General features: G+C 54.7%; 1 protein-coding gene across 1 annotated transcript; it reads right to left on the bottom strand.

Moving 5' to 3' along the window:
* Positions 1 to 2,373: 2,373 nt before the first annotated feature.
* On the bottom strand, positions 2,374 to 14,569 carry ANAPC2 (anaphase promoting complex subunit 2). The gene is given in 14 exon segments (XM_074608626.1): positions 2,374 to 2,877; positions 3,910 to 4,145; positions 4,460 to 4,589; positions 6,251 to 6,454; positions 7,041 to 7,116; positions 7,855 to 7,996; positions 8,150 to 8,331; positions 8,416 to 8,533; positions 9,044 to 9,163; positions 9,701 to 9,875; positions 12,129 to 12,261; positions 12,774 to 13,396; positions 14,118 to 14,327; positions 14,330 to 14,569. Coding segments are annotated over 14 exon segments (2,784 nt in total). The 5' UTR covers positions 14,552 to 14,569; the 3' UTR covers positions 2,374 to 2,664.
* Positions 14,570 to 14,871: the final 302 nt, after the last annotated feature.

Raw genomic sequence — 14,871 nt, 5'->3', positions numbered from 1 at the left:
CCAGCACCCTGCCTCGGCGGGTGAGAAGCGCCGCAGGAGGAAACTATCCACCTGCACCCACAGATAAATAAATAAATGCATTTTTTTTTGCATCTATAATTTTTTTGCAGCTATCAGCAAAGCCGACCCGGGGGGGCTCTGGAGTCACTGGCAGCCGCGTTCCTCACCCCAGCAGCCAGCCCTGGCTCCGTCGGTGGCCGGGGACAGCCCCAGCCCCCCGCCGCCCCGCTGCAGCGCCGCGCAGCTGGACGTTTCTTTGATCTCACAAGATGAAAAAGCGACGTTCCCCCACCCTGTCGCGGCCGCAGCGCGCCCAGACGTTTCCACGCTCAGCCCCGGCGCGGGACGTGCCGCATCTCACCCCGGCCCCCGCACCCTGCCGCTGCCCGCCTTTCCACACGCTGCCGTGTGCTCCAACAGCTCGCTTTCCTGAAAAAAAATTTAAAAGAAACCAAACCGAAATAAAACAAGAGCAGCTGTGAAACGCGGCCCCAGGTCTCTGCACCTGCAGCACAGGCAGGAAAGAAGCGTCCTCCGGGGGTGTCCTCACAACCTGCCCACGTCTTGCTCCCTCTCGCCCTCCCGCAGCAGGTGGGGGCTGGATGGAGCCCAAGCGCTTGTGGGCTGCTGTGATTTATTGAGGGGTGGGCGAGCGTCTAAGCAAGAGCTCAGCAAGGGCACGAGGGGCTGAGCAGCCTTTGAGGGAAGGTGGAGAAGTCCCCAAAAGGTGTTTGCTGCGAGGGAGGTTCCTGTATCGGAAACTGGGGAGGGAAAACCCACCAGGACGCGCCGGAGGAGCCGCGAGCAGCAGCGGAGGCCTCTGCCTGGGGCTGCACCAGCTGCAGTTCAACAAGACTTTGTGTCCCGTGGCCTCGACCCGTGTCCCAGATGTGGCTCCTAAGGATGTCCCCAGCCACATCCCACGCTGGGCACAGCGATGACCAGTGCCGTGTCCTGGCCACCCCACCCAGCTTCAGATGACACCAGATGCAGCCAGGTGTCCTACCAGGGCCTGGTGGGGCTCCTCGGGCATCCGGGCATGGATTTCCCTCCCCACCTGCTGCCATGTGGGATTAGCTGCTGTTCGTCTTTCTTGGCTTTACCTGGAGTAACACCCTACACGTTCGCAGACTGGGGTTCAGTTCGTTATAACAGAGCCCCTACAGCACAAGGAGCATTTAGAGCTTCACAACAGAACATCCCAACCAGCTCCTATTGCCACAAGACCACAAGCCTGGAGTCAAGTGCCGCGGGGAAACAAGACGATGAGCTCTCACCCACAGAGGAACTGCCGTGAACATGCACAAGGGACAGACAAGCACCGTCCCCCACTGCCTCTGGCTGCACAAAGGATGCCCACAGTGTGGGACTTCCAGGCCTTTGGGCACGGAAAAACAAGGTAAAATGTTAAATGCAGCTTATTTTCTGTGTCACAAGTCTCTCCCGCACTCGGATGCGCAGCAGCGCAGCCAGGGTTACAGGATGCTCCGGTGTTTTGAGTGTGGCCCTTTGGTACCTCAATTCCAGCTGCCGCAGTGCCCGCGGGCTGCGATAGAAGATTCAGCAGAGGAGGGGAAAGACTCCTTGGGCTGTGGAAACTCATTCTTTGCTTTGCAGAAAGCAAATCTTCAGTAAGAGCCAGATTTCCCCAGCATATTCCTCCTGATGAGCAAAACCTACCCGGAAAGCAGGACCGAGGAACCCTGAATGCTGTTAAGTGGACACAGAATCCGACCCTGAAACCCGTTGCCCAATCTTGTACCCAGCTTGGGGGCATGATGTTTAACCAACGGAGCTCAGGCATTATCCCATCCAACTGCCTCCTTGATCTCAGTGGTGCCAATAACTCTGAAGCTCACCAGACGAGGTACCCTCGGGGGCAGCCGCCGTGGTGTCGGGAAATGTGTATTTGTGCCATAATAAAGCAATCCCACCAGCGCCTGGGTAATCCACTTACTTTTCCTCCAGGACTAAACAGCTTGCCCTGAAGAACTGCTACGTCTCATCCATCTAAAGCATTCTTCATCCCACAATAAAATTATTCCACACAATTTTAGAGTCCCAAACAAGGGTATGTGGACCCTGGAGTCCTTCTCCCGCGTAAGCCAAAGGAGACGGCACGAACACTTGCTTTTGTGTAGGGTCTCGCTCATGGCAGCCAGCGGCGAGACGTTGCTTTAGCCACACAAAGAGACCCAGACAGCAACTGGAGCCAACTGCCCCCTCCCAAACCCTCCCGGGACTACAGATGGAGACCCAGCGAAAGGGAGACGGTGCCCGGCAGACGGGGGAGTTTCCTGCCTGCCCTTTCAGCGTGGGGAGGCTGACGCCAAGAGCGCTCGCCAAGGGGCAAGAAAAGAGCTGGTACCATCTGAAAGAGGAGACTGCTGTTTTTTATTAACCAGTGAAGTGGGCCCAGACACTCACGTATTGGAGGAAAAGCACCGTGGGGAGCAGGCTCAGTCCCAGAAGTTGTGGGGTGCACGGCCCCGGCTGCTGCTGAGCTGTCTCCATGTGGAAAAGGACGCCCGTGTGGGGAAGCGGGCACGGCAAACCCCCAGAGCAGAGAAACTGCCCTGCGGGGTGCAGAGAGCTGGGCAGCACTCAGGAGTTGAGCACGGGCTCCGAGAAGTGACACAGGGGGAAAACAGGGACGCCCGTAGTCTAGTTGCAGTTCTTGGGCAGGCGATAGACACCGCCAGAGCAGATGAGTTGCTGGTCCTGGACCTTTTTCTGGAGGAAACCCTGCAGCTCTTGTATATCGATTTCTGTAACCACTGGGCCTGTCATCACAAACATCTTCAGCATGCTGTGGATCCTCTCCAAGGACAGGCTCTCGAGGTTGGTCAGCATGGCCTGGATGTACGTCCAGAACAGCTGCAGAGTGGGACACGAAGGAACAGTAAATCACACCGACATCTATACCATGAAGAAAAGGGGTGCTTTAGCAAGGATAGGATAAGGACTAGGATAGGATAAGAGCAGATGGCCTCAAGTTGTGCCAAGGGAGGTTTAGATTGGATATTAGGAAAAATTTTTACACTGAATGGGTTGTCAAGCATTGGAATAGGCTGCCCAGGGAAGTGGTGGAATCCCTGAAGGTATTTAAAAGATGGGCAGACATGGTGCTGAGGGACATGGTTCAGTGATGGTTTTTGTCAGAGTTAGGTTGATGGACTCGATGATCTGAAAGGTCCCTTCCGACCTAGGGAATTCTATGATTCTGTGATCCCATGTCCCAAAAGCAGAGCAGGGGCTGTGGCTGGCAGTAAGTTCTGCTCTCAGCCGTCAGCACGTGGTCTTTAAACAGGAAACACCCAAGAACAGCATCAGGTGCTGGGACACAGCTAGAAAGCAGGATTTGACATGCAGTACGTGCGTGACCCTCAGTGGATAAACACCAGTACGACAACTGCGTGTTTCACAACGGTACAACACACACACCATGACACGCGGGTAGGAAAAGCACTGGAAGTGTCCAGGAACCACAACACAGAGAAGGCAAAGATCCAGCTTTTAGTGCTGGGTAAAGCCTTCTTGGCAGTCTAAGTGCCAAAAAGCGCTGCTTGGGTGAATCCAAATAAGTTATGACTGTTTTCAAACATGAAATCATGTCTCAGACTTCTTTTTTTAAACTGAAAAAACATATTTAGAGATGTTGCCTGGCTCAGCAGCCGGGCCCTCTTCTGGAGGGAAAGCTGCGGTCCAGCACCTGCACCAGCGAGCATTGATCAACTGATACCAACTTCAGAAAACCTTCATGCTGGACTTAGCCATTTGCAGCGGAAAACACAAATCCAAAGTGCAAATTGAATCCACCATCTTAATCAGACTCCCCAAAACCAAAAGCACAGGATGTTTGCATTGTCCTGCGGGCTTCACAAGCAGCCAAGACACAGGGATGGGTACCTGAAGCTCTTCCTCCTTCTGGTCAGCCTGCGACGCCATGGCAGAGTCCCCCTCCTCGTCGCTGTCTATCAGAACGACCTTCTCCACCTGGTCCTTCTGCTCCTCCTCAATCACGGTGAAGGTGCCTTGGGGCTCTTCACGCAGGACACCCTGCTGCAGCCACAGAGTCATCTTACGCTTCAGCGACGTCACGGGCACCTTGAGCACTTCACTGAGCTCTGTCAGCGTCCACGTACCTGTGGACACCACGGATATCAGGGAAAAGCCCAGGACACCTGCCCACCTCCACTGCCAGGAGCAAGCAGCTGTGTGCAGCGACTGGCTAAAGCAGAGTGGGTGCCGACCTGCGGCCCTGCTGGGCGCTCTCTCCGAGGCGCGGTGGAGACCTGGCTGAGCCCCATGGCAGATCCAAGCCCATGAACCAGGTCTTGGTCCTGTGCCAGAGCTCCCATAGCCTACAGCCACCCAAGCAACGCAGCTTCCCGCCCACCCACCCATGGGAAGCATGGGGACATGGGAGGTAACGCTGAGTCTCTGCCCCGGGACTCACTCTTGGTCTGGAAGTGCAGGATGATGGCAGCATGCACAGGAGAGACGGACAGGGAGAGCGTGCGATCTGCCAGCTCCACGTCCAAGCTCACCAGGCCCAGGTGGTACTTCCAGTTCAGGGTCCTCATGGCCTGGAAAAGGGAGAAGCAGGTTCTAACACAAACCACGAAATGCTGCATTATTGCAAACACCCCTCTACCATCATGGCCTCTGCCACACACGAAAGACACCTCATGAGTCACCCAGCACTGCCACCACCCAACCGTCCCCTATCCCCTCATGGGAAACATCCTCTTCGGCACAAGTTGTTGTTCAGCCCTCGCCCAAGGTCAATGCCCCTCTCCTGCTCGAATGCCAGTCACTCAGCTCTCTGGTAGGGTAAGCACAGGCTGAAGAAACACTGGAAGACCAACTGGGCCACTCCAGACAAACTCTTACCAGAAAATAAATGCTCATCTGGGGCAGGATTTCCTCAGAAGAGATGGAATACTCTTCTGATACTGACGTGAAAAGAGCACTGCTTGCTTTGAAGGCTGAGGATGCTCAAAGAGGCTGCTCCCTCCCTGCATCCTCTCCTGCATCCTCTCCTAACTTATTTTTTGCAGGCAGAGAAATCAGATGGCACCAACATCTGGCATATAGCTACAGCAGGAGAAGAAACAGGACCTAGAGCTGTGAGGTTCCCAGACTCATGGCATGTACCACCTGCTGTACAATAACCAGTTCAAGTAAGGATATAGAAAACCAAGCCTGAAGCGGAGTCAGAGCACAAGTGGGCAGGCAAAGAGGAACATCTGCATGAGACACCAAATTGAGTTCAGGTTGGCTGCAAAGAACCACGTGTGTGTGCACAGACACTACACTGGCATGACAGCTAGATCGGAACCATCCAGATGTGTGCTCTGCACTCCACCAGATAAGAAGCTGCAAGATGAGAAAGCCAAGACCAGAGCTCTGGACGTGACCTGGATCTCTCCTTGACTTCCAGACAGATGCTCCTGGTTCCAACCCATTCTGTATGTGCAGCACAAGATGCACCTCAGCCTCCTCTATTTGACTAACTGCCATGATCAAGTGCCTGGGGAACAGAAGAATACTGCATGGTTGCTTACGTTCGCTCTGTATGCCTCCCTTCCACCTTCCAGTGCTGTTTATAAAGGCACGGATTCGGTCTTTATCCGAGCCGCAGTCAAACTGACCAAAAACACTTGCACCCGAACTGCCTAACGTGGAGTTCAGGGACCCTCCAGAAACGAATGGAACAACCCAGGAGAGACCACAGACAGAAGACAAAGCAGCATTCGCCTAACTCCAGACAAACAGTGAATTTTAAAATAAAACCAGGTTAAAAGAGCTTCTTTTCAAGAGGACAAACGGGGGAGGAGAGTGCCAGAAGAAGAGAGGCCCAACAGGGACAGGATGTCACTCTTACTACTACAGAACTTCGGCCAACAAGCTTAGACCAGACTTAGGATGCCCAAGAACTTCCACCTCAATATCCATTTAACTAACGAACACTGGCATGTTTTAGAAAACTCTCTTCCCCAACTGCAATTACTACGACGATCCAGGCACCCTATACAGAGATAAACCCTTCTTTCGGCAATAGCTAAGGGAGCACAGCTTCTAAACCCAATTCAAAGCTGAAGGACTTTGGAATTCCACCGAAACAGCATGGGAGTACTAACAGCTATAATTTAAGAGATGTTAAAGGGGACTTGGCAAAAGCCATGCTATATAACAAAGTCTGAACAGCATACACCTTGCTGAAGGAGGGTTAAGGCTGCCTCACCTTTAATTTCTCATACTTCTTGGAATAGGCTTCCATGGCTTCCTTGACCTGCTCTGGAAGCTCTAGCTTCTCCTCTTTCAGCGGTGGCCAAAACTCACTCGACAGGATAACGGCAACAAGGCTGAACGGTGGCCTCTCCTCCTCTGGGAGTTTCTCTTCCTCATCACGAATGTTGGCATTAATCCGTCGCGAGTCAGCCATATCCTGGAAAAGGCAGAGGAAGCTAAGGCAGCTTCTTCTCTTCCAAGTCACTGCTAACCCTTAGCAAAGGAGAAGCTTAAACAAGGTGACTAGGGTTGTCTCCAAATGATGATGAGGACGTTGGAAAGGACACGATCACGTGTGTGCACTAGAAATTCTGTTATATACTCAGAAACATCTGTGGGGAGGTTGAGGAAAGGCTTACAACGCAACATTAGCCTATACCAGTGTCCCTCCAGACCTGTGTTCTTCCCACAGTGCTCCAAGTGAATTAAACTCCAGACTCCCAAGCCTAGAGGAGCTGCAAGAGCCCAGCTCTTCGGTGCCAGAATACTGCAGGAGGGGCAGGACAGCCAACAGCACCAGAGCAACCATCCCTCAGAGTCGATAACCCAGCCCACAGGGCTTAAAAAACAGACATGATTTGGAATGCACGTCTGCCTGTCACAGATCAGGCCCCTCACCAGGATTTTGGGAACCCCACTTTCCTAAAAGACCCTTTTTGGGTCACCCCTCAAGTGCCTCCCCTTCCCCAATGAGCTCAATCACCCAAGGACTTGAATATTAAAAAAAAAAAAAAAAAAGTTACTTTTAACATGACTTCACAATAGTGCATCTGAGCTTCTCCAAACCGCAGCTTCAGCAGCTCCACGTTGCGGATTTCCCTGATACGAGAAACAACAGATCAGGCACAGGTCCCTCAGACGGACGAGCCTGGCTTGGCCCCCACCCTCTGCAACACAGCCAAGAAAGGGAGTCCCTGGCACAAGGCTGCTTTTCCTGGGAAGCTTTGCATTATCTGAACAGGGTATTTCCCAGCATCTAAGTGAGGAACAGTCACTTCCTCTGTAGGCCAGCAGCTTCTTGAAGACCTCCCCGTCCCTTTTATTTGGAGGACCGTGGCACCTAGCCATCCCCCTCGACACGGTGCAAGCTCAGCATTTGGCGAGCCACTTGCCTGAGACCGCCCGTCCCAGGGGTGGCTGGCACCAGCTGCATTTCACAGAAAGGAGAGAACCACTGCAACTCTTGAATCAAGAGACTCAGTTGGGTTGCAACCGGGGTTTCCTGATGCTTCACCCCTTTTTTCTTACTTTGACACCTTCTGCTGACCCTAAGCAGCCTGTGCAGGTTGTGAGGGCCACCAGAACATGTGGGATAGAGCTAAGAGGGTGACAGTGCCTCCAATTTCCTACATTCTGCCCTATTAGTGCAAGCCAAGGGCAGGACTGAGCAGGATGCAGCCCGAGAAGAGGCAAGAGCATGAAATTCTAGATGCAAACCCAAAGCTGCAGATGAAATGGTCAAAGACATTCCTGGCTCCAGAAACAGCCGCTCATAGTAACCCAGTCTGAAGGTGATTTTACCATGGAAAGCCCTGGGGCTGGGCACTGGGACCCCACCTCTCAGCGCTGTAGTTGAACTGATGTAGCAGGCGGTCAGCCAGAAGCGTGCGGTATTCGTTGATGAACAGATCCTTGCTGCCGTAGATGCTCACCAGCAGGCTGATGATGTCCGAGGACCGACGCTTGGAACTCGATTTTCCTAGTGAAATCCAGCAGACGACAGTGTGAGATTGTTAACAGAGTCCTGGCCCAGCCCAGCCCAGCTCTCAAGAACAAGCAGATGAGCTGTTCCAGACTACAGCCCGCCGGGGAATACAGCAGGCTCCTGGGACCTCTGGTCTTGGCATCTAACCTGGATCTGCATCAACCGGGTCAGGAACCCAGTCCCCTGGTTCTGAGATGTCATCGTCACTCTCCTGGCCGTTCTCCAGGGTCACCGGGTCAGCTTTCGAGAGCTCGTTTGCAAGATCACCAGAGCCTTCAGCATCCCCTGTGAGACCGGCCACAATCTGCCGCACCGTGTCTTCCCGGGTCCTGTCAACAGGCAAGAGAAACAGAGCAAGTGAAGGGAAGGGGAGGGAAAGGGGACGCGTAAGACTGACCCCACAAGCCTCTTACCTCAGATACTTCCTGATGGGCTCACAGGCGACCTCCAGGATGACCATGGAGGGGTCGAGCTCCCGCAAGGCCTTGATGGCTGAGATATACAGAGTGATGATGTCGGATGTGTTGACTCCTAGAGGAGAGGGGCAGAGGGAGTCAGAGTCACAGAGCACAAACTAACGGCTGGGATATAAGGACCTTGGATCCTCCAAGCCCCTCTGTTCAATCTGTGGAGGCGGAGGGCTTGCTGCCCTACTGCTCCAGCCAAGGGCAGAGATCAGATCCGTATGGCTGAGAAACCAGTCCCAATCGTGAACACAGGCTCCGAGACTACCAGAAACCAGCTGAGCCCTGACTGTGCATTAGGTCAGACCACACGCAGCACAAAAGCCTTTTTCCAACTGGACCAAAGCTAAACTACTAGCTCAGCTCCTCACCATGCTGCAAAAAGGAGGCAAGAAGGGGCTGGGATATAATCAGCTACTGCCGCCCATGCACACTTCAACACAGAGAGCACACGATGCACACAGCCTGGTTGCCTCTCACTCATCAAACATGGAACCAGACAATGGCTCCCAGTAGATCCCCACTCATGCCCAGGCTCCTTACAGTGTTATGACATACGTGAGGATGAAAAACCCACCAGGATGCAGAAGTCGCATTTCCAGAGCGCTCTTCAGGGAGCTGAGCAGCTGCTGCCTCTGATTAGTCCTTTCCAGGCAGAACTTGAGGTCCTCCACAGCAGGCTTTGACTCTGGGAAATCTATAAAGCAAGCAGTGATTAGAAACAGTGCCATGCTCCATGGGAAGGCAAGAGCAGACAGCATGGTGCATCAGGAGAGGAAGACAGATCTATCGTTGATCCAGTCCAAGTCCAAGGATTTGAAGGATTTGGGTCTCCAGTCTGGAAAAAAGACGACTCAGGGGGATCTTTATCAATGCTTATCAATACTGAAAGGGGGGGTGTCAGGAGGATGGGGCCAGGCTCTTCTCAGTGGTGCCCGGGGACAGGACAAGGGGTAACGGGCACAAACTTGAGCATGGGAAGTTCCACCTCAACATGAGGAGGAACTTCTTTGCTGTGAGGGTGGCAGAGCCCTGGCACAGGCTGCCCAGAGAGGTGGGGGAGTCTCCGTCTCTGGAGACATTCCAACCCCGCCTGGACGCGTTCCTGTGCCACCTGCTCTGGGTGACCCTGCTCTGGCCGGGGGTGGGACTGGGTGATCTCCAGAGGTCCCTGCCAACCCCTGGCCATTCTGTGATTCTGTGAGTGAATGAACGCTGAATGAGTCACACCTACCTCGAATGATGCTGAAGAGCTCTTCAATGCGCATGCTGGCGTAGATGCGGTAGAAGAACCTTTGGACATGGCACCGCCAGCGCTTCAAGGTGCTGCTAGCTTCTGGAGAGGAGCGCGCCAAGGGACCATCTTGCAGAAACACCCTGCTGAGCCAGCCAATCACTTTCTCAATCCACTGCACAAGGAGAGGGAGAGCAGAGGGATGGTGAACACCACAGGCTGGATGCACAGCCATGTCCCACACTGACCCTTCACCAGGCAGCTACCACAGCGGGCAGAGATGGACAACTAGCCAAGGACAGCACCAACTCCAGCTGCTCTCCAAATGCACCCTGGCCTGGGTTATAGTTGGGGAAAGCCCAGCTGGAAGAATAGGAACTTTAATTAAAATACAGGATATCGACTATGCAGATGTGTACGAGAAGGTAAGGGGTGACTGAGGACTGCGCATAGGCGCTGGGCTCCAAAAAGGCCAGGGTATATTCAAAAACTTGCAGACGATTCTATTCTTGCAGAATTCCATTCCAGTCTATACTTGCAGAACTATTCTCTTCATGAGAATATGAGCAAATTGTGCACCACACCACCCTTGGCCCAAAGTTCCTATGATTCCTGAAAGCAATGAAGAGCAAGCAAGCCATCCCAAGGACCCACAGACAACCAACCAAACTCGGGCACCCGAAACCAAGACTTCAAATACCAGCCGAGTCACTGAATAGTAAAATCAAAACCTGAACAGAGAGCATCAGAAGGCTGTTTTTTTTATATTTGAGATTTGGTTTTCTACCAAGAAGTGTGTAATTATGAAATTTCAAAGGTACTCAACTCCAACATCCAGATTCAAAATAAATGCTTTTCTTTAATTTCCCCTTTAAGGTGGCAAGTACATGGTACTTCCTGGGACAGTATTTCGGTATTAATAGCTACTAGATATTAATATTTTTTGACAACCAGATTCTGACAGCCTGAAACAAAAAACGCTAAGTCAAGGTCTGGTTTGCTGACGTTAATTTTTAATTATCTACTCGACTGAGGAAACACAGAAGAAACGCACAAGTTCTGCCAATGGCAAGGCAGGATGAACCTGAGAACTACGGAACACCTGGGCATCGATCTGGGCAAAACCGTGGAAAAGCTGATAAAGAACTCCAAAGGATGAAAGGAAAGGACTATAAAATCGAGTTGCTTTGCATCAGTTAAGGAATACAATGATTAGCAAACCAACCCATTTCTCCCCATGAGTTTATCTATCTTCTCCGAGTGCTCCTGTTGCAGCCTGATTACCAACCCACACTCCAGGCTGCTGCTGCTGGGTCTGAAAAGGGGGTTTGCTGCTAACACTTGTACTTTTAGCACGCTGTTTCTCAGACTGCTATTTTAACTTTAGCAAGCTGTTTCTCAGACCTCCGTTTTACCTTTAGCTTGCCAGCCCTGTGCTTTTTTACCATAAGATCATCTCATCCACATTCTGACCTGCTCCAATATTCTATGGCCAAACACGCTGCCCCTTCCGAAGAGGTGGGAGCAAAGGGACTTTCTGCAACGCCTGAGACGTGGAATGCGGTTGTATTTTCTCTGGTGCCCTTAAAGCGTCCTTAAACAATCTCCAGGTCATCCAAGAGCATTTCACACTAGGTCCAATAAAGAAAGTGTTGCACAGCAACTAAAGGAAAGTAAATATAAAATGACTGCTGATGTTTGCAGACAACAAAAAAGGCCGGCGTGGCAAACAGCAAGGGAACCAGGGCAACCAGAGAGAGCAGTGGGGTTTGCATGGCAACCTGACTTCACACATTGTTCTTCAACACAGGCAAAGGCAAGGTCACGCATCGAGGAACAAAAAGTGCCGGGCAAGCCTGCAGAGCCAGGACTGTATCCTGGAAGAGCCATAACACAGAAAAGAATTTAATTTTAAGGTCACACTGGATAAACAGCCCAACACAAACTCGGTTTAAGGTAGCAGGAAACCAACTGGGTAGGTGCAAGGAAGGCTTTTAATTCTGTACATGGCCCACTGGTGAGATCAATACCTGAGTATCACCTCCCATCCTCGCTTCCTATTTTCAAGGGGTGCTGAAAAATTGGAAAGAGGAGAGAGAACATCCACACAAATTCTAATTATGGGCCCACCTACCCAGAGGGAGGGTCCTCTGCAGCCTAGGTGGCACTACATGTTCCTACGTTACTACGGACGTCACCAGGTGAAATGCAATGGCCCATTACGCACAGGTAAGAGCAAACCTTCCCCTCTAGCATAAATCAAAATGGGGAGTTTTAACCACCTCTTCTGCCAGGGATGGTGGGGGTGACAGCCCTGGCCCAGGTGTTTTCAGGTGGAATCCGCCTTTCGGCTGAGCCGCTAAACCAGTAAGAGGAGCAGCTGCACATCCCTGAAGGAAGGGCCCCGGCTGCCGCACGCCGGCCTTACCTCCTGGAACTCATTCAGGAAGGAGTGCTCGTATTCCCCCCTGCACCGCTGCTCCATCCGCTCCTCGATCATCCTGTGGAGGATGGTCGTGACAGCATCGGCGCTCACTCTCTCCAGCAAATTCAGCCGGCGGCTGCAGACACAGACAGTGACCCAATTCAGAGTGTATGCAAGCAAAGGTACGAGCAAATGAAGAAAATCTAAGTACCTGAAGGCACCTTCCTCCCTGCATGCTCCACAGACGCAGGCCTAGCTCTTAGTTTAAATGCTCTGGTAGCCTGCACAGATGTGCTACATGTATAACACACGACACTACTGCTATCCCATCTTCCCTAGGAACATTATTTTCTAGCCATCAAAAGCTTTTCATTTATCAGAGTTTGCTGCTTGGTGGGCAGATGGCCTCAGAGCATGAGGAAGCCAGCCTCGTACGCAGGGAGAGGAACTTTCTATCTAAAGATCTGCTTTAGTTCAGCCACCAGCTGGCAACCAGCTGCAGGAACCCCATGTCAAGTTCTCTACCCAGAACCGTGACACAGCCTGACCTCACGCGTAGCTCCTCCTATTTTCAAATATCAAGAAAACCTGCTGCTGCTCCCCATCCGGACCATCTGAGTGACAGCCACCGCCCCGTACCCTACGTACAGAATGTCGTTGAGCTGCTGAAACTGCTCCATGGCTTTGGGGCACCAGCACTGCTCTCTCTTGCTGCTGCAGCCCGGGCACAGCAGGCTCTCTCCTCCGCCCTCCTCCGTGTCACTCTCCTGCTCCGTCTCACTCATGCTGCTCTCGCACTCGTTCATTCCATCTTCTCCTTTCTTCCACTGCCGCATGTATATCCTGAAAGTGCGGCTGTAGAACTGCTGGATCATTTCCTGGAAGGACTTGGTAGTGGAGAAGAACAGGATAGCTTTGAACATGGTGTAGACCTTTTCTTGCAGCATCTGAGCACCTGTCCCCAGCAGCAAGCCCGCCTTGGTCCACCTCTCCAGAAGTTCCAGGCTGTTCAGGTAGGGGTCCAGGCGACACTTGAGAAGACAAAACGCGTCCAGCAGGAGCGAGGAGCACTGGGGCTCCTCGGCCGTGTTTTCATACTGGCCGATGCAGTTCCAGAACTCAGGGGCTATATTGGCCTGCAGGTCCGTCTGCAGCACCTCGATGAACCACTCCTCCACGACGGAGTGCAAGTCGTAACACCGCAGCACCTCCAGGGCTGCCCGCAGCTCGGCGTCCTTCAGCGGCCCCACGGCATCGGACCTCGGTGCCACCTGAAAAGCGGAGGGGACACCGAGTTAAGCAGGCACAGCCCTCTCCGGGAGGATCTGCCGCAGGAGACCGCTCCTCCCAAAAAGCGGGGTCCCAACTCTGCTGTCAAACAGCAGACACCGATCCTCCACGGAGACCTGCTGGGGTCCTGGCCCACTGCTAGAAGCCAAGTGCCACCTCCCAGGCCCAACACCGGCCACCGCTCTCCCTGTTGGGGGCTGCTGCAGGACACACGCACTGGTGGGGAGTGTCACGAGACACCCTCGGGTCCCCGAAAAGCCATATTTTGGGGCAAAAACCTTCCTCAGCCCATGTTAGCTCCCTCGGGGAGCGAGCAGGGAGCGGAGCCGCAGCATGGACAGGGGAAGCAGCCCATTTTTTTGGCACGTAGGCTTTGCGGCTGGCGATGGGGAACGGCTGGACGCCCATGGCCTTTGCACAACGCCCCCCCGAGCCGCCGCACCCCCGACCCCGGCTTCCCCTTCCCCAGCCGCCAGCTCCAGTCGTTCCCCCCCACCCCAACCCCCGAAAACCGGACCCGGGAGCGGAGGGGACGCGGCTGGGGCCACCTCAGCCACCCCGCGGCCGGCGGAGCCGGAGTCGGGGCCGGCCCCGGCAGGGCCCGGAGACCCGAGGGCGGCGGCGTGAGGCGAGCGGGGAGCGGCGCCGCCTCCCCCGCGGCCGTGCCCGGCCTCCCGCCCCCCCCGGCTCCCCCCCGCTCACCAGCCCCAGGGCGGCAGGCGGCACCAGGGCGGTGCTCAGCGTGTGCCAGGCGGCCGAGAGCCCCGCGCCCGCCGGTGGCTCCATGCGGGCCGGGCCGCAGGAAGAGGCGGGGCGCGGCGGGCCGTTGGGCCGGGGCGATGAGCGGGCCGGGGCCGGCGCTGCGGGGGTACAACGCGGAGCTGCAGGAGGGTGAGCGGGGCCAGGGCAGGGGCCGGCGGTGGGGCCGGGGCCGGAGCTGGGGCTGACGGCTGGGTCCGTGCAGCGCTGGCCGAGCTGCGGGCCCGGCGGGAGGAGCTGAGCGGGCGGATCCGGGAGGAGGAGGCGGAGCGCGGGCGGCTGCACGGCCGCCTCTGGGCGCTCACCCAGCGCCTGGCCCGCACCAGTGAGAGCCTGGCCCGCAACCTGGCCGCCCGCGGCGAGCTCGACAGGACCATCGCCGAGACGGAGGCGGCCTACGGCAAGGTAACCCCGGCCCGGGTCCCCCCACGGCGGGGTGACCCCGGCCCGGAGCCCTCCACAGCGGGGTGACCCCGGCCCGGGTCCCCCCACGGCAGGGTGACCGTGTCCTGGGCCCCCCCATGGCAAGGTAACCCCGGCCGGGCCCCCCCACGGCAGGATGACCCCGGACGGGGCCGCCCGGGGGTCAGGGCACCCGGCCCAGGCGGCCCCCGCTAACGGGAGGCCGGGGTTTGGGCTGGGGGAAAGCACGTTGTCAAAACACACCAAAAAAACCTATAATTCGCGGTGGAAAAAA

This window comes from Larus michahellis, chromosome 15 (genome assembly GCF_964199755.1).
Source record: "Larus michahellis chromosome 15, bLarMic1.1, whole genome shotgun sequence".
Classification (NCBI taxonomy): Eukaryota; Metazoa; Chordata; class Aves; order Charadriiformes; family Laridae; genus Larus; species Larus michahellis.
The sequence above is the reverse complement of the archived record's forward strand: the minus strand, read 5'-3'. Positions and strand labels throughout refer to the sequence as shown.